The sequence below is a fragment of the Phycodurus eques genome, chromosome 1, assembly GCF_024500275.1.
Source record: "Phycodurus eques isolate BA_2022a chromosome 1, UOR_Pequ_1.1, whole genome shotgun sequence".
Taxonomy (NCBI): Eukaryota; Metazoa; Chordata; class Actinopteri; order Syngnathiformes; family Syngnathidae; genus Phycodurus; species Phycodurus eques.
In genome coordinates this window covers 20,480,291-20,502,654 of record NC_084525.1, presented here as the reverse complement: position 1 = coordinate 20,502,654, position 22,364 = coordinate 20,480,291, and the positions used below count along the sequence as shown (strand labels likewise).

The window sequence follows — 22,364 nt, the reverse complement described above, 5'->3', positions numbered from 1 at the left end:
AGTTATTGACACCTCGCCAGTCATGCCTTCTGTCACTGATAGGTTGTTCTTCCTCTAGAAAGGTGGTTTATTTAACAAAACAAAAACAAAAAAAAACAACAACCCTGTAAACTCCTCTTTAATTATTAACCACTTGAATATGTTAAACACAACTGCATCCTTCTAAGTAAGTGGAAACAGTTTGGTGTTTGAAGAAAGCAGTTTTCTGGTCCAGCATGATCATTTGCCAACGCACAAAGTAAGGCCCAGAAAGGCATTCTTCGATTAGCTAGGTGTGGAAGAACCCCATCAGTCAGTCATTGGGATGAACTACAACAGAGATTGTGAGGCACGTCCTCAAAAACGTGTATCTGGATGAATTCCCAGATGCAGAATATTTATTTAACAGTGTGCATGAACTGTAACCTTAATGAAGCCATGATGCTACTTCAGTGAAAAGGGAGGGTTGCTGTTGAAAGGACGACATGGTCAGACATTGACATGATCGTCATTAATGCGGGGGGAGTTGAAATTGAAAACCAGCTCCCTGATTAGATTCTGGTAAAAAGGTCATCTGAGAATGGTTCTCAACAGCCACCTCCACTCTCTCTTCCTCCTCATCCCCACTCCATCCTAAACGTAGTTCACTTCCAAGGTCCAGCAGTGGCTAATAATAGACTGGATCGGACAGTCTTGGTAGAGTTAAGGATATGTAAATATGGCTCTCTTTCTCCTATGGGCAACTTCCTGGTTGCTGACAAGGGCGGGAGCCAATGAAAGGAGGCGGAGAAAAGCATGGTCTGCATGGCAACGCTGCCCGGCTGCCAGTGCAGTTCTAACTCTGGTGTAAGATGCAAATGCTAATCCCTAAGAGAAGTCTACTTTAAGCCTGCTATTGTTGTCACGTATTGTCACAATGCACTCACCTTATGTAACAATAGCCCATTTTCATTTTTGTTATATCTTGTTACATGTTAGCAGGAGGACTTTCAACATTTTTGAAATTTTCATCAGATAAATACAAATGTCTTCTCCCAAAATGAGACGCCATTAGATGCTGTTGCCATGAGTAAGCCTTGTGCGTTCCTCTCGTCTATGTGCCCAAATGCACCAAAATAGCCTCCAGTTCTCTCAGTTAGTGAATTAAGTGACAATGTGTTGGAAGAATAGAGCAGATATCACCATGACAACCTCTCTGCCTGATTGCTATGAGATGTGATTTCTACAAGGTTGTGTGATCTTCTGCTTCTTGGTGCGACAAGGAAGATGAAACGTTCCAGCCCTCTTAAATGTTAACTCATACTGGAACTATGCAGAAATATGAGTTAATGTGAGGTTGTGTTAATTTAATTTTGGCAAGAGGTCTGTTTGGCCTTTTGCTCCAAATAGTTTAGCAAAAGACAACAACAAAATGTGGCCCCACTCTGCAATTGACAAGCAATGTAATTTGTCCAAGACAACTGATTGGTGGCTGCATATTACTGATGCAAATGATTTCAACCAATTATTACTTTTGGGAATTTTATGTAAATGTGGGGTATACAGTTTTCCAGCTGCTAGCAAGATTTGAATGTAGCCTTACTTATTAATTACTCCGCTGCCTTGCAAATGTACCGAGCCCTGATATTGAAATTATGCCATGCAGCTGTTGTCAAACCAATATTAATCTACACCAGATATTTTTAGTTACTGTAAAAAGGGGTTTGGTTACAATATTGTTTATTTATTTATTACATATGACTTTTAGAAATGTTGATACAGATTTTAGCAAGAATCATGGAAGCTGGCGTAAATGATTTGCTTTCCCGGGCCACATAAAACGATGTGGCGGGCCGGATGTGGCCACCCGGCCTTGAGTTTGACACCTGTTTCGTAAAGGCTTATTTTTGTGGGCAGAACGTATGGAACGCTGAGCACTGTCCCATCCTGGGTGTGCAGTCCTGGTAAAGTTACAGAAAAAACATACAACCTTTCAAAGTCCCCCAAAATAATTTTTGCAGATGTGGTGGGGGGTGCCCAGCCCGGATAAATGCAGAGGGTTGCAGTCAGGAAGGGCATCCGGCTTAAGACTTTGCCAAACAAATATGAGCGTTCATCCAAAGAATCAGAGGGACAGCCAAGGTTCGATGTTTTGGAGACAAAGTTAGAGAGAGCAGACTTTGATGGTTTGGACACGTCCAGAGGAGAAATAGTGAGTATATTGGTAGATAATGATGAGGATGGAGCTGCCAGGCAAGACAGCTAGAGGAAGACCAAAGAGAAGGTTGATGGATGTCGTGAGGGAAGACATGAGGGCAGTTGGAGTTCGAGAGGAGGATGCAGGAGATAGGCTTACATGGAAAAGGATGACGCGCTGTGTTTCTACATGTTACAGCTGCCAAAGATTTCTTTCACTGTGAATCAATGATTGCTTTGCATAGGCTGCCCGCATCATGTTTCACAGTTGCAAAATGTACTGGAAGCAGAAAGCTTCCTGAGTCCTTGTGACATTTTCCATAGGTAGAAGACATTGACCTTTTCTCCTTGCCTGCAGGTGCCAAAAAGCTGGTCAACAGGGCCGTACTGTGGTACGTACCCTGCTCTCTGCAGAATGTCGACAAGATCATGGAGGTGCCGCCCATCAAGGTACGTGACAAATGTCTGCTGCGCTAACCTTAATCAACCAAAGTTTGGCATTTTTCAGGTTCCTGTCACGGAAAGAGGCCATCTGATCAAGTAATAGTTTGTCAGCCTGGTGAAATGCCCATTTTACTCATCTTGCTTGAATGCCATTTTGAGAAATCCTAGTTTATGGGACTCCATAAAGTGGTGTAGGGCTTTTGTGTGCCAATGCAATGCTTATGTTCCTACTGTACATTTAAAATACGTCTTTAATATCTATTATCTGAGTACTCAGAGAAACCAGTCTCTCGCCCAAAGTCAGCTGGGATAGGCTCCATTTTACCCACGACCCTAGTGAGGATAAGCAGAAAAGAAAATGGATGGATTGAGTACTAAAAGACAAATGCGTTAACATTGAGTGCTGTGAAAAAACATCGATCTCCCCCATCGCTGCTCTACATCACAAAACATTTTGCTAATGTACAAGAAGTTCCCTCTCTCATCAAGATGCCAAGAAGAGCAAAAAATAGATCATTCTCAGAAAAATAAGACCACCTACTTGAGCACTTGCCTATCTTGACACCACATGCAAGGTAAAGGATAGATTGCAGTTTCATATCTGAAGGACAGATGGAAAAAGGTTTCAATTATGAGATTATAGTGTCGCAAAAAACATCAGGTGGTAACAATTTTCCATTATAAATGTATGTATAGTTTGACGCAGAACAAGAGGAAGAGGGTCTGAAGCGCTACGAGGCTCAGAAGACGGCGAGACTGAAAACCAAAGAAGTGGTTGATGAAGTTGTGCCACCGCCAACCAAGCCAGGTAACAGACTCACTTTAAAGGAACATACTGTAGAAGAAGAAGAAAGTATGTACACTTAACTGTTCCTTAAATGTCATTATGGTCATTCAAACAGAGGATGCGCCAAAAGGTACAGCATTGTATTTCTTGGTGTGCTGTCATGAGCACATACACAGTTTTGCTAGTTGCAGCATATAGGGCAAAATGTACACATGTAATGCATTGTTCTTTTGCATCGCAGAAAAGTACACAGTTGGCTTCAGCCAGTCCAGTCTGATCCATCTGGTGGGTCCCTCTGACTGCACACTACACGATTACGTTCACGGAGGTGAGTTCATTGGCTTGCCTCAATCATCCAAACTGGCTGAAATAGACTAGCATGTAAAAAGATGCTAGCTAGCTACAAGGGGTTGAACGACTAAAAGCACACCGCACCCCATATTGACAGAAAAAAAACGTAATAAACGTAAACGTAATTTTTGCAGATTTATTAAAAAAGAAAAACGGAAATATTACAGAGCCATAACTATTCAGACCCTTTGCTCAGTATTTAGTAGATGCACCCTTTTGAGCTAATACAGCCATGAATCTTTTTGGGAATGATGCAACCAGTTTTTCACATCTGGATTTGGGGATCCTCTGCCATTCCTCCTCGCAGATCATCTCCAGTTCTGTCAGGTTGGATGGTGAATATTGGTGTACAGGCATTTTCAGGTCTGTCCAAGATGCTCAATTGGGTTTAAGTCAGAGCTCTGGCTGGGCCATTCAAGAACATTCACGGAGTTGTTCTGAAGCCACTCCTTTGTTATTTTAGCTGTGTGCTTAGGGTCATTGATTTGTTGGAAGGTGACCCTTCGGTCCAGTCTGAGGTCCTGAGCATTCTGGAGAGGCTTCCGTCGGGCCCCGACTGGTGGAGGACTGCAGTGATGGTTGACTTTTTAGAACTTTCTCCCATCTCCAGACTGCATCTCTGGAGCTCAGCCACAGTGATCTTTGGGTTCTTCTCTACCTCTCTCACCAAGGCTCTTCTCCCCCGATTGCTCAGACGGCCAGCTCTAGGAAGGGTTGTGGTCATCCCAAATGTCTTCCATGTAAGGATTATGGAGGCCAGTGTGCAGCACAAATGTTTTTTTAACCTTGGCCAGATCTGTGCCTTGCCACAATTCTGTCTCTGAGCTCTTCAGGCAGTTCCTTTGACCTCATGATTCTCATTTGATCAGACATGCACTGTGAGCTGTAAGCTCTTATATAGACAGGTGTGTGACTTTCCTAATCAAGTCAAATCAGTATAATTAAACACAGCTGGACTCCAATGAAGGTGTACAACCATTTCAAGGATGATCACAAGAAATGGACAGCACCCGAGTTAAATGAGTGTCATAGCAATACCTATGGGTGTGTGATAGTTTTTCTTTTTTCATAAATCAGAAAAAAATTCAAAAATTCAGTTTTTTTTCTGTCAATATGGGGTGCTGTGTGTACATAATGAGGGGAAAAGGGAACAAATGATGTTAGCAAATGGCTGCAATATAACAAAGAGTGAAAATTTTAAGGGGGTCTGAATACTTTCCGTACCCCGTGTGTTTGTGTGTATATATAAACTACATAACCAATTGTAACGTAACTTTATAGAGAGGTGGCACATTGGCAAAGGAACGACCTGTAAAATTAAGTTTCTGATGTAGATGAAGATACAGGTTGAGGGGTTTATTTTCACTTTATGCTTTTGTAGTCCGCTTACATTGGGGTAAAGTGGGGCAGTGACCCAACAGATAGAGCTGTGGCGGTTGGCACTGTCTTCGCATTGCACATTACTGCCACCTACAGGACCTGAGTGGAACAGAATCATCTAGCATTTTATACTTTTCAAACAAGTTTTGCTCTTATAGCATAATGCACACACAGCAATACGTTTTAATCACTTATAGTTTGCACTTTAGTTGCCTTGTGACTTATTGGTCCAAATTCTTTTCTGACACTTTTACAGTCACTCCCCAAAGAGGGCTTAATGCTTTATATTTATGCATAGCTGTTTCTACACCTTGTTGCTTTTACACTCACAGTTACTTGGGCTGCTTGAAGATGCTGACACAAAACCGTGACTGATTCCTTTTGGGATGGCAGTATTTTATTCTGTCAGGACTTGGTGAATTTAAGACCTGAAATGCGCATACTGGGTCTTTATTGCATCTTAATTTATGGATTCACAGTCCCTTTGGCGATCAATAATGTTATAGCCGTAATTAAACATTTGGAAGATATAGCACCAGTCTACAAAATGTCATGCAGGGTGTATTTTTGTCACCTCATTCACCCATTTGCTCTCATGTTGATATGCAGACAGCAGAAGCAGCCCTTTGACATTCCAGACCTTGTATACAAGCACTCTTTTCAACAAATACTGTACCAGCAGTACATCCAATGCAGTCAAATATTAATCATTGGATTGGTTCACAAACTCCAGAATATACATTTGCTACAGTTTGTTCCTCAGTCTCAAAGGTAAGTAATACTAAGCAATACAGGAGGAAATAGCATCTCTGTGTTTGGGTTTCAACACTGGAGCAGAGAGAACCCATGGCCTTATGGTGATGTGTGGATACCCCTCAGGTGGAGGATGAAGCCGAGACTCCCACAGAAGAGAAGAGACAAAAGGGAATTGGGATTAATCACAAAGGATGCAGAAGAGGGAAAATTAAATGAATGGAAAAAAACAAAACAATGACAGTGTCTAAATCACTTTTCAGTTTATTTTTGTGATTCTTATGATTAGGTTAATGACCTTCAAAGCGCCCCTCCTTGAGCTCCCACCTTATTGTGGTGGAGGGGTTTGTGTGTCCCAATGATCCTAGGAGCTAAATTGTCTGGGGCTTTATGCCCCTGGCAGGGTCACCCATGGCAAACAGGTCCTAGGTGAGGGACCAGACAAAGCACAGCTCCAAAAACCCCTTTGCTGACAAACAATCCAGGAAGGCGTTTTCCCTTGCCCGGACGCTGTTCACCGGGGCCCCCCTCTAGAGCCAGGTCTGGAGGTGGGGCTCAAAGGCGAGCCGGCCAGACACAGCCCGAAAGGGCAATGTGGGTCCCTCTTCCCATGGGCTCACCACCCGTGGGAGGGGTCATAGGGGTCGGGTGAAGTGTGAGCTGGGCGGTGGCCGAAAGCAGGGACCTTGGCGATCCGATCCCCGGCTACAGAAGCTGGCTCTAGGGACGTGGACTATCACCTCTCTGGCAGGGAAGGAGCCCAAGCTGGTGTGTGAGGTCGAGTTCCAAGTACAGGGGGATCACCCTCCTCAGGCTCCTTTGTAAGGTCTATTCGGGAGTGCTGGAGAGGAGGGTCCGTCTGGGAGTCGAATCTCAGATTCAGGAGGAGCAGCGTGGTTTTCGTCCTGGCCGTGGAACAGTGGACCACCTCTACATCCTCGGCGGTTTACATGTGTTTTGTGGGCTTGGAGAAGGCGTTCGTCTGTGTCCCTCGGGAAGTCCTGTGGCGGGTGCTTCGGGAGTATGGGGTACCGAACTCCCTGATATGGGCTGTTCGGTCCCTGTACGACCGGTGTCAGAGTTTGGTCCGCCTTGCCGGCAGTAAATTGGACTAGTCTCCGGTGGGGGTTGGACTTACCCAAGGCTGCCCTTTGTCACCGATTCTGTTCATAACTTCTATGGACAGAATTTCTAGGCGGAGCCGAGGCATAGAGGGGGTCCGGTTTGGTGGCATCAGTATTGCATCTCTGCTTTTTCCAGATAATGTGGTTCTGTTGGCTTCATCAAGCCGTGATCTCCAATTCTCACTGGAGTGGTTCGCAGCAGAGCGTGAAGCGGCTGGGATGAGAATCAGCACCTCCAAATCTGAGACCATGGTCCTCAGTCAGAAAAGGGTGGCGTGCCCTCTCCAGGTCGGGGATGAGATCGTGCCCCAAGTGGAGGAGTTCAAGTATCTTGGGGTCTTGTTCACGAGTGAGGGAAGAATGGAACAGGAGATCGACAGGCGGATCGGTGCAGCGTCTGCAGAGATGCAGAATTTGTATCGGTCCGTTGTGGTAAAGAAGGAGCTAAGCCGAAAAGCGAAGCTCTCAATTTACCGGTCGATCTGCGTTCCTACCCTCACCTATGGTCACGAGCTGTGGGTCGTGACTGAAAGAACGAGATCCCGGATACGAGTGGCAGAAATGAGTTTCCGCCGCATGGTATCCGGGCTCTCCCTTAGAGATAGGGTGAGAAGCTTGGTCATCCGGGAGGGGCTCAGAGTAGAGCCGCTGCTCCTCCGCATTGAAATGAGCCAGATGAGGTGGCTGGGGCATCTGATTCGGATGCCTCCCGGACGCCTCCCTGGTGAGGTGTTCCGGGCACGTCCCACCGGAAGGAGATCCCGGGGACGACCCAGGACACCCTGGAGAGACTACGTCTCTTGACTGGCCTGGGAACGCCTCGGGATCCCACCGGAAGAGCTGGATGAAGTGGCTAGGGAGAGGGAAGTCTGGGTGTCCCTGCTAAACCTACTGTCCCCATGACCTGACCTCGGATAAGCGGTAGAAAATTGATGGATGGACCTTCAAAGTGGTAGAGGTTGTCCTGTACAGAAGATAATATTCAAATAGTGCAAAGTTGTCGTGCACTGTGATGCAGTTTGTGTGCACAGTAATGTCTACAAAGTCAGAAAAAGTAAAAGTAACTGGGGCTTTCGGAATAACTAAACGGAATTAGTGTCAAGCTGTTTTACAACCTGTTCCCCCATTCTACTGTGGTGAATGACCAAGATACTTGACTGTAGAAGAAGTAAGCGTTTCACTTTGCTGCTCTAACAGTTTCCACTCTTATGGAAGGACTCTTTACAAGATTTTTGTGCGTGTCTGTCATAAATTTTGTCCATTTGTGAGATCACTGATGTTTAATCCGAAAGAGAGAGCCTGGCTCACCAGCTCCGTTTTAGTTCATCCAAAGTTGTTTTGTGGGGTTGAGATGAAGTTCCTTGACACCAAACCAATCCAAGTTTACCTATGACCTTGCTCTGGGCCATAGTCATGCTGTAGCAGACTGCTCAAACTGTTACCACAAGATGGGAACATACGATTGACCAAAAATGTCTAAGATGAACATCTCACCAAAAATACAGTTACAGTATAAATTCAAATACTGAGGATCTTGTCTCGTTTTACTCATGAATTGACTTACTCAGTGTGAAATCTGGGCCCGTTTAATGGAACACAAAGCTGATATACTTGCAGGAATCGAAGAAAGACACATGGGATGTTAAATGATAATTTTCAGACTCATGAAGTGCAATTGGATAATTTCCCACAGCACACCTGATGATCTCTTACGGCACACTAATGCTGTGGAATAGTAATCACTGCCCTCGTGGATGAGTACTTCCACGTGTACAGCACAGCACTGTAGAGTGGAGTCATGTTAACTGTTGGAGGAATATGTTTTAGTCAACTTTTGACAAATATAATATAAATATAAACATATTTCAAATAAAACTTTGGCTTGTGATCTGCATACAGATACAAGCGAATGTCCATCGATCGAATGTCCATGTGTCAACGTTACTGAGCCGCTTCTCCTCTCCTGAGCCGCTTCTCCTCACTAGGGTCAAGGGCATGCTGGAGCCTATCCCAGCTATCATCAGGCAGGAGGCGGGGTACACACTGAACCGGTTGTCAGCCAATCGCAGGGCACATATAAACAAACAACCATTCACACCTACGGGCAATTTAGAGTTGTCAATCAACCTACCATGCATGTTTTTGTGATGTGTAAACCGGAGTGCCTGGAGAAAACCCACGCAGGCACGCGGAGAACATGCAAACTCCACACAGGCGGGGCCGGGGATTGAACCCCGCTCCTCAGAACTGTGAGGCAGACACTCTAACCAGTCGGTCACCGTGCCGCCACAAGGGAATGTCTTTGCATGAAATACAGTACATACCAGTGGGATGCAAATGAATTGCTTTAGAGGTGTTTTCAAATACCTCTGTCTTCACTGTATAGTGTATATTGCTTTGGTTCTGCTGCCATTTCTGCCAATGTCATGAGTGTAAAGAGAGAGAACAACGAGAGAGATGTGAGCAAGATGAACAGGAGAGAGAGCATGGAGGGCAGGACGAAAGATCGCTGCGAGCAGGGTGGGACAGATAAATGTTGCACATGTCACGCTTGGCTTTTTACTTTGGAGTGCTTGCTGAGACATCTGTCCAATTAACAATCAAATGGAACAAGCATCCCTCCCCCCACACGATCTTTATACATGCAATTTCTCATTAGGGCAATGTTCCCCGTTGCTCGCTGCTGCTGCTTGCACTACAGTTATTTTGTTTACATAAGCAAGAGTGAGGTCAGGCAAACCTCCCTTTTCCTCCTCTTCTGTTCTCTCCATCTCTTGCTTGAGAGAAGTGACTTCTATTTGAGAATACAAACTAATAATTATGTTCCCTCGCCGCTCTGTGGAAATGTGACCTAGTTAGCTGAAGCCTAAGGAGACGTAAAGCACACGCACAAACACAGGAACACCAGAACACCCTGCTGCTCAAACACAAGAAATTTTGAGGAGTCCTGTTATTGAATAAAGCAACAGAGGAATCAGTGACGGGGGTGGGGGGCGTAAGAACCACAGTCGTAATCATCAGAATTAACCTAAAGTTACATTACTGTGTGTTTATAAGCAATATGAAATGTATAATATAATATAGTATTTTCCAATGTTTTCCCACTATATTGCATTTTTTTATACATCCATCCATTTTCTGTTCCACTTATCCTCACTGGGGTTGCGGGCGTGCTGGCACATGCATGTATATAGACACTACAATCCGTACAGTATTTTTGATACATTTTATACAATTATTTTTGTGTTCAAATACAGTTACAATGTTTTAAAAGGTGTGTTTTAATAAGTGTTTTTGAAGTGTATGGGAGGGTTATAGCTATATAATAGTTTTTTAAAATATATATTCTCTATCACAGATTTTCACCTATTGTGGGTTTCGTGCTAGAAGGTACCACCTGCGATAAATGGGGGATTCACTGTACTGTAATGTTTATAATGAGTGCAATAGATATGGACCTGCATAATGTATATATTGTACATTATTTATGTATTTAATTTATACTGCAGGAAGAGTTTACCAGTGGAGAGTTGAAACCAAAAACCAAGTTGTTTAGTGGGTTTTAAGATTATTATTCTACTTCAGTATGCAAAGCAAAACGTCAACAAAAAAGTGCGAATGAACCCTTTTAAACTATAACTTGGTTACAGCGCTTCATTTATTCACCATGCACTTACACAACACTGAATAGGGCTGGGCGTTGTTAAGAACCTCAGGATTTGATTCGATTTCGATTCTTAAGTTTGTGATTCGATTTGATTCTTTCGGGTTGCAATTCAATTTGATTCTATTGATTTAAATGTTTCGATATCGATTCAGTAAGAAGTAAAAATACATAAATGTGTAAATTTGGCAAAATTGTAATTATTTTTGAGGCCTTGTAAAAATATGTCGTAATTTCACATCACATTTTTTAAGCAATAAAACATCTAAAAGTAAAAATGTATATGCAGTGGGTACGGAAAGTATTCAGACCCCCTTAAAATTTTCACTCTTTGTTATATTGCAGCCATTTGATAAAATCATTTAATTTAATTTTTTTCCACTCATTAATGTACACACAGCACCCCATTTTGACAGAAAAATAAACGGAATTGTTGAAAATCGGGCAACCTGAGCAATCGGGGGAGAAGAGCCTTGGTGAGAGAGGTAAAGAAGAACCCAAAGATCATTGTGGCTGAGCTTCAGAGATGCATTCAGGAGATGGGAGAAAGTTCTACAAAGTCAACCATCACTGCAGTCCTCCACCAGTCGGGGCCCGACGGAAGCCTCTCCAGAATGCTCAGGACCTCAGACTGGGCCGAAGGTTCACCTTCCATCAAGACAATGACCCTAAGCACACAGCTAAAATAACGGAGTTGCTTCAGAACAACTCCGTGACTGTTCTTGAATAGCCCAATCAGAGCCCTGACTTAAACCCAATTGAGCATCTCTGAAGAGACCTGAAAATGGCTGTCCACCAACATTCACCATCCAACCTGACAGAACTAGAGAGGATCTGCAAGGAGGAATGGCAGAGGATCACCAAATCCAGGTGTGAAAAACATCATTCCCAAAAAGACTCATGGCTGTATTGGCTCAAAAGGATGCTTTTGCTAAATACTGAGCAAAGGGTCTGAATACTTATGACTGTGTGATGTTTTTCTTTTTTTAATAAATCTGCAAATATTTCAACAATTTTTTTTTTCTGTCAATATGGGGTGCTGTGTGTTCATCAATGAGGGGAAAAAAAAAGAAAAATGATTTTTGCAATTGGCTGCAATAGAAGAGTGAAAAATTTAAGGGGTCTGAATACTTTCTGTACCCACTGTACATATGTAGTACAAAAGTAAAAAAAATATGGCACTTGTGTATATACAGTGAAAAGGTAAAGTGCATGTAAACGTAATTGTTTATTTCCTTTTAGAAATTGCACAATAACTTATTTGTTCATATGAAATACAAAAGTTAAAACATGATGACAGCGCTGTCTTGAAAAAATAATGTGCATGTCTACTTAAACAATGGTTCTTTACTTATCAGGGGTACTATTATTATTCACAGTGTATTTAAGTAATACCTAATGATATAGCATGTTTGCAGCATTGTGAGACAAGCCAGGACCGGTACTTTCTTCTTCAAACCTCATTAATTTATTGTGTCTGTCAACAAGTTTGCTGTTTTACTCCCTCCTGTGTAGGGGGCTCTTGTCTTCAGAACATTTGACATGAATTCTTACTCGTTAGAAATTAAATGAGAAGTGATAGTTACGTAGTATGTAGGGGTCAGTCGCTCTTTCTGTCGACTTCAATGACTCCCAAAGCGTGGTCTTAACTCTCTGTACAGTTCTGGGACGGCGACTTCTAGCGTGTTTTTGTGTTGGAATTGCGTATTGTGGTTGGTGTCTTTTGTCCATTTCTGTCTTCTGGATTTACAGGGGAATCCAAAATGACCCCAAACGTCACATAAAGTCGAAGTTGCTTGCGTCACGCTGCTGCTGCAGCCACTGTTTGCTTAAGTAGCCATTGTGTTTGGCTTCCGTCCATACAACACACATTTTTTTTTTGGAGCTGATTCTTGTATTGACTTAAGTCGATCATCTACGCACCTTCATGCCAGAAACGTGCTCTGGGCGGAACAACCCCAAATGTGGGCATTCCCAATTAAATTTGGCCTTCTGCGTATTCTCCCATCGACTTGTGCTCTTCCTCATACATGCTTCAGATGCTGTATTTAGTCGAGCACTCCGCCATGGTGAACCATTACACTGTAATGAAATGCTGTTAATTTACAGTGAATTTAGAACAGTATGTTACTGTATTTCATAATAACTGTAAAATACTGTTAGTCATCCCTTGCAGGTAAATCAACAGTTAAATTAGTCATTTAACAATTTAACAATACAATACAAAAACAATTTAGCAATAACTGTAATTTAACATTATAAAGCAGAATTTCTAATGAATAGCTGCAAATTAATGGTGGATTACAATCGTATCGTACTGTAGTTTAAATAATTGTAAAATATTGTTAGTCATCCTTGCAGGTGAATTAAGTTAAATTAATAATTAAAAAATTACAATAAATCATTTTAACAGCATAAAACAGCATTTTCTAAATAGATCTAAATTCACGGTGGATGACAATACCTTATAGTATTTTTTAATAATTGTAAAACTGTTAAATATTCATGCCTCACAGGTAAATTATCAGTCAATGATGGTTAACATGAACAAACTGTAATTTAACAATATAATAATTAATAATAATTTTCTCCCAGGTAAGGCTATGGAGAACAATTTCCCATTTACAATGCCAACCTGGATGCAATTTTAGGGTTCAGTGTCTTGCCCAAGAGCACTCCAACAGTAGACAGTCAAAACCACCAACTCTTTGGTAAGTGGATGACTGGCTTTACCAACATAGCCACAGTCACCCCGAAGTGATGGAAATAGACACACCATCTTCCCTTCACATTGCCACACCAGCATTTTGCTGATGAGTGAGGGCTTATGTTTCAATTTTGGTGACAACACTTCGTAATTCGTCAAACTTTTGACGTTACTCATTTTGGAGTGAGAAGACATGACTATCTTACCTTTGGACAGCAAAGCCTGCTCGTCATTCCAACCAGAAGAACTCTCACAGGACTGTTCGATAGTATCTGGCTTTCATGTTTAACGTACAAGGTGGCTCCAGATTGATATGCCATTCAGTCTCGAATAAAAAGCCCTGTAAAAGTTTCTTTTATTCGTGGGATTTACAGGCCCCTCCTCGAGCCGTCACCTTATCGTGGTGGAGGGGTTTGTGTGTCCCAATGATCCTAGGAGCTAAGTTGTCTGGGGCTTTATGCCCCTGGCAGGGTCACCCATGGCAAACCGGTCCTAGGTGGGGGACCAGACAAAGCACAGCTCAAATGAACCCTTAGTTCTAAGGAACTACTTCAACTTTTTCCATGGAAACAGAGGTTTATTTCCACAGGTGGACCGCAGCTTGGTCTAATTAGAATAAGTGCACTGAAAACAGATACTTTTTCATTTAGTTATTTCTCTGCTAAATTCACACCATTAAACCTTAAAATGAGCGATGTGCCCAAAAACAAAACGTTGACCACTCATTGAAATTTAAAAGGTCTGAATTCAAACACTTTGTGTTTATGATTGGTGGTCTCATATGTTTAAGCACTGCTACACTACAATAATCTCTGATAGCTTGACTCTAAGCTTGAAATCTAACGTTTCCAGTAGAGATACTCTTATCTGTTGCTTTGCCTGTTGCTGAGTGTGCACAATAACACAGTCAGCACTTCTCTGTAATTTTGGAAGCAGCATGTTTAGTAAAGCCTAAAGGAGAATAAACAAACGTTTATGGCGGTTTCCGCAGTGATGTGGGTGGATTTCTGGGAGGCACCAACAGGAGCCGTTTCCATAGTTACAACTCATTAGGAGGCAGTTTGAGCAATCTGATGCTGTCCACGATCAAAGCACTTGCAGGGGAGTGGATAAGGTGAGCAGAGGCCAATGAAGGGAGTTTAAGAAGTGATAAAAGGACCTATAGTAGTTACCAGTTTACCGATGGACCAGATGGGACATAAGTGTAATGATTGCTTTTACCAAAATCCAGCAAATCAAGATTAGAATTGGATTAAAATGAACACAGAAGTTGAGGGGTCATTTTGAACAAATCATGATGGCCTCCTGGGATGTAAACACCACAACAAGGAATTGCAATTCCCATAGAAATTGCATGTGAAGGAAATGAATTGAGGACTTAATGCTGGTTAATACATCAAAGTGTCTTAGATTTTATGTTCATTAATCTGTCCAGCACTTTGTGAAAGCTGGGGTTGTTGCTAGTGCTATATGAATAAAGTTGAGGTGAGTTTCAACAATATTATTTCATGAAATTAGGATTTTTTTTTTTAAATAGCCAAATGTAAACACGGTAGTTCAACAAGGGTCGAACTCGCGCATGAAAAATCCTCATTAACCAACCTGCCACCATTAATGCCAGTGGCAATGCACTCCGCCATATAGCCACAGTTGTCAACCAGTGGCCAAACCATTCTTAAGACAGCCAAAAAGCGAGTGCAGCTAGTACGGCAAAGTTTCATAAAACGTGTCTTAGAAATTGCTTAGAAATCAATAAATATGTATTCCAATCTTTGAATCCCGCCATTTTTGCTGCTGATCGTCCAAGGACGTCGCCAGACACGGCTGATACCACGGGGGTGGGAGGGGTTAACGGTTATTCGTAATTGGTAACTTTATCGGCTGTGGCCGCTGGAATCTGGCGCCCTACCTCGGCAATATCTTCTGCATTGTACATAACCCCGCCCCGCGTGTCCTAATTTAACGAGACAGTAAACGTCTCAGTACTACTAATCCTACTAATGTAAAAATATATATACATATATTTTTATTAGAATATTTACTTTTCATGAACTTTTTATATTCTTATTCAGAGTGACTGCTGAGCAGTGGGGCAGTGCCCCTACCGTCCTTATTGACCAGCTGCCACTGCTCTGCAGTATTTCATTGTGATGCATCTCAAGATTAATCACTGAGTTATCTAGAGAATCACCTCCACATACATACCGAAAGTTTCTTTTTTTACAATATGGCAGACTGGATTATTCAATAATCAAGTCAAGGGGCCCATACAGTATGCTTGGTGTCAAGACTGCGAGAGGTCACGCAGACCTCGCTCTTTTTCACTCCCTCCCATTTACATCAGCATGACCCTCGTGTAACGTCTGAGTGGGCTCATATGAAATGTTGATGTGCTATGAAGCCTGCCTTGAAGACAGACCTACTGTTCTGTTGCCATTGGAGCACAATGTACATGAAGATTTGGGGTGGTGGTGGCAAGGAGTGTGATCACTGAGGTATTCTGCCCTCTGGCAAACTGGGCTGCACTGGGGACTGGCTTACTAATTGGATCCCCACCCCCCCTTTCTGAATGAGCTCTCTTTCCTTTTCACACACAGCAACGCCATCACACCCCAACCCTCCTTCCCCATCCACCCCCTGGCTTGTTCCCGCCCTACGGCAAAGGGAGTCATAGTGTTCCATGTCACCCTGTGAATGTGTAACGGCGGCCCTTGGGCTGTCTTTGGTCTTGCTTGTCCTCATTTTCAGTCTCACATCAACCTTTTCTGTCTGTTTTACATGGTGTAATGGGAATTCTGTTGTTTACTATAGACAGAAGCCCCGTTTATCGCAGGGAATATGTTCCAGACCCATCATGATAGGTGAAAATCTGTGAAACAGAGAGACCGTATACAAATTTTTAAAAATAGTTTCCCTCCCACACACTCAAACACATTTAAATGTATTAAAACACGCTTTTTAAAGTATTCCTTAGGACTTGTTCTCACTCTCTGTCAAGAAAAGGGAAACTACCGTATAACATTACTTTGAGGAAACAAAAAGCAGACTTTTCTTCCCATGTGTTTGGGAGATTTTGTTATGGGCTGATGAAACCAACGTTGACCTTTTGGGCCATAATTCCAAAAGGTATGTTTGGCACAGACACAACCCTGCTCATCTCCAAAAGAACACCAGATGTACCAGAGGCAGCAGAACCCGGGGAGCACTGGGGTGCCCCTTTGTTTCCTTCATCACATGTTTTCACACACCTATCTGTATTGCACTGGGTGGTACCTATCTGAGAACATGTTGCTTATCAGTAGGATAATTATATGTTGCAACCCATCAAAGTGTATTTAATTTTTGAGCATGGTTGCCCTCTCCCCAACCCACGCGTTGTTTCACTGCCTCTAATACCTACAGTGAAGCATTGCAGTGGTAACATCATGCTTCGGTGTTTGGCTTAGACCGGTCCCTCATAATTAGCCAACCACAACCAATAAGATCAATAATATGTTTTAACATGTTGCAGTATAGAGAGTTCAATTCTACATGTTGCAGTATAGAGAGTTCAATTCTACTAATTCAAACTACTATGCAGCCTTTCAACACTCCTTTAACCTAAATATCTAAAATACTATGACATAACCTAAAAATTAAAACTTGCTACTCATCCAACACGTCTCAGCATTGACCATTTTTTATTTTATCAGAATAAGGTGCCATGGCTCCCAGATTTTGGAAACCATGCAATATTACAAAGTGATTAGTAACAATGTTAATTGGTAATTCTAATCAATCGCCATTGCTCAAGACATGTAATGGACGCTAGCTCCAGCATCTCAAAGTCCATTTTTTTTTTTAGATTCAAACGTTCCAACCTGCTTACTGGCAGTCACATGTCGGTCATGCTGACCTGGTTTCAAAAGTCCGATTTTGTGGCTGCTGTCTTCAATTTGTTCCACCTGCTGTTGGTGCAAAGCTGTTACAGACGTGGATGTTAGAACAGTTCCTCAAGCGACCATATCTATGATTTTTACACATTTTGCAGCATCTAAGATGAGATTCTTACATTTCACGCCATTTATTTTTGTTTTTTCACATTGCAACACACTCTTCGCTCTGTACACTACTTGGAAACAAGCAGCGTGAGTCACACAGTGTGACAAATGGACCCCGTAGGAAAGGGGTGGGGCTGCTTCATCCTATATCCTGATTGGTTCAGTCCACCTGCTTTATTGAAGGACCAATGGACTGCCTTTCTCCATTCCTCGAAGAGGTTGGGTCGATTTCGTACTGTATTCTGATTGGTTTAATCCACTGTCTACAGTAAAGATAAACCAATTGGCTTCCCCCTCTAAATTTTGCGCCCGTCTCTTCAAAAGAAAAAGAGGGGGAAAAATATCACCCCCAAAGGACTGCCAGCCCACTGGGCATTTGCCAGGTATGTCCGAAGGCCAGTCCACCCGTGGCTGGAACTGAGGCCTTAGACAACATGGAGGGAATTATGAACAGTTTAAAATACTAGTCCGTGTCAGTGCAAAACTTGCAGGCTTCTGCTATGAAGCAAAAAAGAAAAACAAGCTTTAATAATGACTGTTTAGACTCACATAAATGTAATATGTTTTACATTCCCTTAATATTATGCAATTCACACACAGTATATTTAATTTGTCACACAGCATTTACATCACATGCATGAATATCTGAAATTGTGTGACACCAAGTTATGTATAACAGTTTTTATCTTTTATCTTTGCTCCTAAAGTAACGACAATGGAAGACAAACTTTCCTTTCCTAAAGTAGTAATTTCTTAACATTAGAAATTCTGCTACATATGGGATGTTTTTTTTCCCCTCCAGTCGGTAGCTTTCACAGCTCCACCGACCACAGTGATTATTGATTAATACAGACAAATATTGTTTTTGCACGATGCAGTACACATGGAAAACAGTCCGATGTTATAAAATATGTTGTAGATGTTTAAAGGCTTTAAGAGTAGGAAAACCCTGTCTGTGGATAAAAGTTTGATTGTGTGTCTGTTGGAATTAACATGCTTACTAAAACTGTTCCCACAAGGTTGGAAACATAGACTTGTCCATGATGTCTTTGTTCGATGAATAATTAAGCACTAAGCGGTCCAGTCAATTCATTGAATGGTTCGTACTAATTATTTAGGATTAAAAGTTATCTGGACCAGTGGTTCTCAAACCTTTTATGCCAAGTACTACCTCAACAAATTACTACCTCTCCAAGTACAACCATCATGATAAACATAATATAGTAGCGCAGAAGGCATAAGTGTTCATCAATAATGAGGCAGCAGTTTGGTCTCTAAAAAGTATTTTTTAAATTATTGATATAATTGTAAACCACTCTAACATAATGCACAGTTTGTGAACAGTAACACTTCATTTTTTTTTTAGGATAATAAAACACTAATTGAATGATTCAATTAAAATGTATTGCACATAAGTTTAAAATTGCACCTGAATAAATGTTTGGACAAAATGTTCTCAAAGAATAAATGCAAATCTACTGTACTCAAAATTAAATACAACTGAACTGTACTTAACAATCTGTAACAATGCAGAGTGTGAAAATATAATTCAGTGATTCTTTTGCATACCACTAGAGGAACGTAAAAACTTTCCAAGTTACTGATCTAGTGTCCAGATGGGTCTTCAAGAATGACGAGCTTAGAAGTATAGAAGCTGCCTGTAAAGATCCATGATGTACAGTATTATATCTGAGACCTGACGGTGTTGTTTTGTTCAGTGTCCGTGATAGGGATTAGCTGTGTTGCACAATCGTACATGTAGAATATCAGCATTGGCCTGATATTTAAAGGGCATCTGGCAGAGCTTGATGAGCTCAGAGGAGATGACTGGACATTAAGAAGTAACATCAGATTCGTGAAGGGAAATGTTTTTGACAGCATGGGAAATGGAAAGTCACGGATGGCTCATCTGAACGAAGCAGCATCATTAAGACGTTCCGTATTAAACTTTTACCAAAGCTTTATGTGTCTTGTTAATAAAATTACAGTGGAGTTGTCATGGATTTAGGAGAACAAGATGTTGGAGTAATAACAAACTTTATTTTGAATCACCCAAACAGGCTGTCTTTTATGTGAATACAGCAGGCAGCACATTCTTGTTTGTACTCCCACATATCAGGCTCCCTGCACCGTGCAGATGGTCAGAGCTAAATACGCCATCCCAAGCAGACTTATTGATTTTATGTTGCATGTGAGACTCAGGGGGAATAAATCTGGCAGCTACACTTTATTACTAGAAATTGCAGTTCCTTCAGAAATGGCATGTGAATGTTGATAGATATCACTGAGACAAACTGGCAATGAAATCAAATGAAAAACCTCACCCTGCTGAATACATCAGCGCATATGGCTGTGAGTTGGGCATTTTCCATTGAAAATGTAAATAGACTTGGAAAAAATAAGGAAAACCACAACGAATGGTACACATTGTACACAGGACATTGACTGAAAAACTGGACAGCAGGACTTTAACAGAAATACAGTACACAATGTACAAATAATTTGTAAAAAAAAAAAAAAAAAAAGAAGTCCAGTGTTTTAACAGCCCCTCCAAATGATCTGCAATTTCCACATTTTTAGAATGATGGCGCTTCCATTTGAAACCCGCAAGAAGTTTCCTTCATTTCTAGCACAAATTCACAGACAAATCATAAAGCTATAATTTCATTGCATCTCCATTTGTGCTTCTTTATATTGTAATCTGCACTTTTCATTGTTCTCTCACTGGGTTACTTTGTACCTCTTTAAAAATTCATCAACTTTTAATGTGACATCTGGCAAAGTGCCCTGTAAGCTTTTTGAATTATTTGACATGGTCTTTAAAAGGGCGGCACGGTGGCCGACTGGTTAGAGCGTCAGCCTCACAGTTCTGAGGACCCGGGTTCAATCCCCGGCCCCGCCTGTGTGGAGTTTGCATGTTCTCCCCGTGCCTGCGTGGGTTTTCTCCAGGCACTCCGGTTTCCTCCCACATCCCAAAAACATGCATTAATTGGAGACTCTAAAATGTTCCCGTAGGTGTGACTGTGAGTGCGAATGGTGGTTTGTTTGTATGTGCCTTGCGATTGGCTGGCAACCAGTTCAGGGTGTACCCCGCCTCCTGCCCGATGACAGCTGGGATAGGCTCCAGCACGCCCGCGACCCTAGTGAGGAGAAGCGGCTCAGAAAATGGATGGATGGATGGATGGTCTTTAAAAGTGACAAATCACTGAAAATAAATATCACCCTTTTTTTCCCCAGTACCAAATATGCTGGCGTGGGAAGCACGATGGCTCTATCATCTCACAGCAAGAAGGTCTCAGGGAAACAAGGAATTTGGAACAATTTTAAATGCTGTATATACTCCCTCTGCTTGTGTCTGTTTTCTGTGGGTATTGTAGCGTCCTCCTATTCACCAAAAACGTACATTAGGTTCACTGAACACTCTAAATTGTCTGTTTCTTTTTTTGCAGTTCAGTTAGAATACAGTAATCCCTCATTTATCGCAGGGAATTACGTTCCATGTGACCGAAGTATGCCTGTTTTTGTGTTGAACAGGCGTGACCATGAAGCTGATGGATGAGGTTGCGGGCATTGTGGCAGCACGCCACTGCAACACCAACATTGTCACTGCCTCTGTGGATGCCATCAACTTTCATCGCAAGATTAAGAAAGGTGACCATTGTGATGACAACACTGCTCATCACCAAAATAGCACCATACTTACAGTAAAGCGTGGCTGTGGCAGCATCACATTTTGGGTTTTTCTTCAGTTGGAACCGGGGCCTAAATCAAGGTGGAGGGAATTATGAACACTTCGAAATGCCAGTTAATATTAGTACAAAACCTTCAGGCTTCGGCTAGAGAGCAAAATATGTCAGAAAAAGCCTACTAGAACATCCAATCATCCATCCCATCCTTCCATTTTTCTTTGGTGGGGAAGTCCAGACTTCTCTCTCCCCAGCCATTTCATCCAGCTCTTCCGGGGGGATGCCGATGTGTTCCCCGGCCGTCCGAGAGATGTAGTCTCCTCAGTGTGTCCTGGTCGTCCCCGGGGCCTCCTCCCGGTGGGAGGAGCCCCTAACACCTCACCAGGGAGGCGCCCAGGGGGCATCCTAACCAGATGCCCGAGCCACCTCATCTGCAGCTTTAATCTGAGCGCCATGCGGATGATCAAGTTTCTCACCCTATCTCTAAGGGAGAGCCTGGACACCCTGCGGAGGAAACTCATGTAGCCCGCTTGTATCGGTGATCTGGTTGTTTTCGGTCACGGCTCGTCACCATCGGTGAGGGTAGGAACGTAGATCGACTGGTAAATCAAGTGCTTCGCTTTTTGGCTCAGCTCCTTCTTCACCAAGACAGATCGATACAGAGTCCGCATCCGGTAACATGATCCACTCTGTCTCAATGTCCCTCGCCTACCCCGGGACGTAGTGAGGTGAGAGTTGAAACTCCTCCTTTCCCCCCAAACATTTCCTTCCAGGTCTCAGTCATGCCTACGTGAGCATTTAAGTCCCCCAGCAGAACAATGGAGTCTCTAGCAGGGGTGCTCTCTAGCACCCACTCCAAGGACTTCCAAAAGCATGGGTACTGAACTGTTCTTTGGTGCATAGGCACAAACAACAGTCAGGACCCCCTACCCGAAGGCGGAGGGAGGCTACTCTCTCATCTACTGGGGTGGACCCCAACGTACAGGCACTGTCGTGGTGCAATAAGTATGCCCTCACCTACTCGGCGCCTCTCACCATGGACAACTCCAGAGTGGAAGAGAGTCCAACCCCTCTCAAGAAGACTTGTACCGGAGCCCGGTGTGTTGAGGCGAGCCCGACTATATCTAATTAGAATTTCTCGACATCGTACACCTGCTCAGGCTCTTTCCCTGCCAGTGAGGTGACGTTCCACGTCCCTAGAGCTATCTTCTGCAGCTGGGGATCGAACCGCCAAGGTCCCCTCCTTCAGCCGCCGCCCAGCTCACACTACACCT

The 22,364-nt window shown here is 42.7% G+C and overlaps 1 protein-coding gene across 4 annotated transcripts in view; it reads left to right on the top strand.

Moving 5' to 3' along the window:
* acot7 (acyl-CoA thioesterase 7) overlaps positions 1 to 22,364 on the top strand; it is a 67,304-nt gene that overhangs the window by 18,718 nt on the left and 26,222 nt on the right. For 2 of the 4 annotated variants that reach the window (XM_061682220.1, XM_061682204.1), the window contains 5 exons: positions 2,513 to 2,604; positions 3,295 to 3,406; positions 3,501 to 3,515; positions 3,627 to 3,713; positions 20,939 to 21,055. In XM_061682220.1, coding sequence (XP_061538204.1) covers positions 2,513 to 2,604; positions 3,295 to 3,406; positions 3,501 to 3,515; positions 3,627 to 3,713; positions 20,939 to 21,055 — 423 coding nt within the window. The remainder of the gene's footprint in view (positions 1 to 2,512; positions 2,605 to 3,294; positions 3,407 to 3,500; positions 3,516 to 3,626; positions 3,714 to 20,938; positions 21,056 to 22,364) is intronic. The other 2 variants (XM_061682227.1, XM_061682211.1) reach the window with 1 other exon arrangement.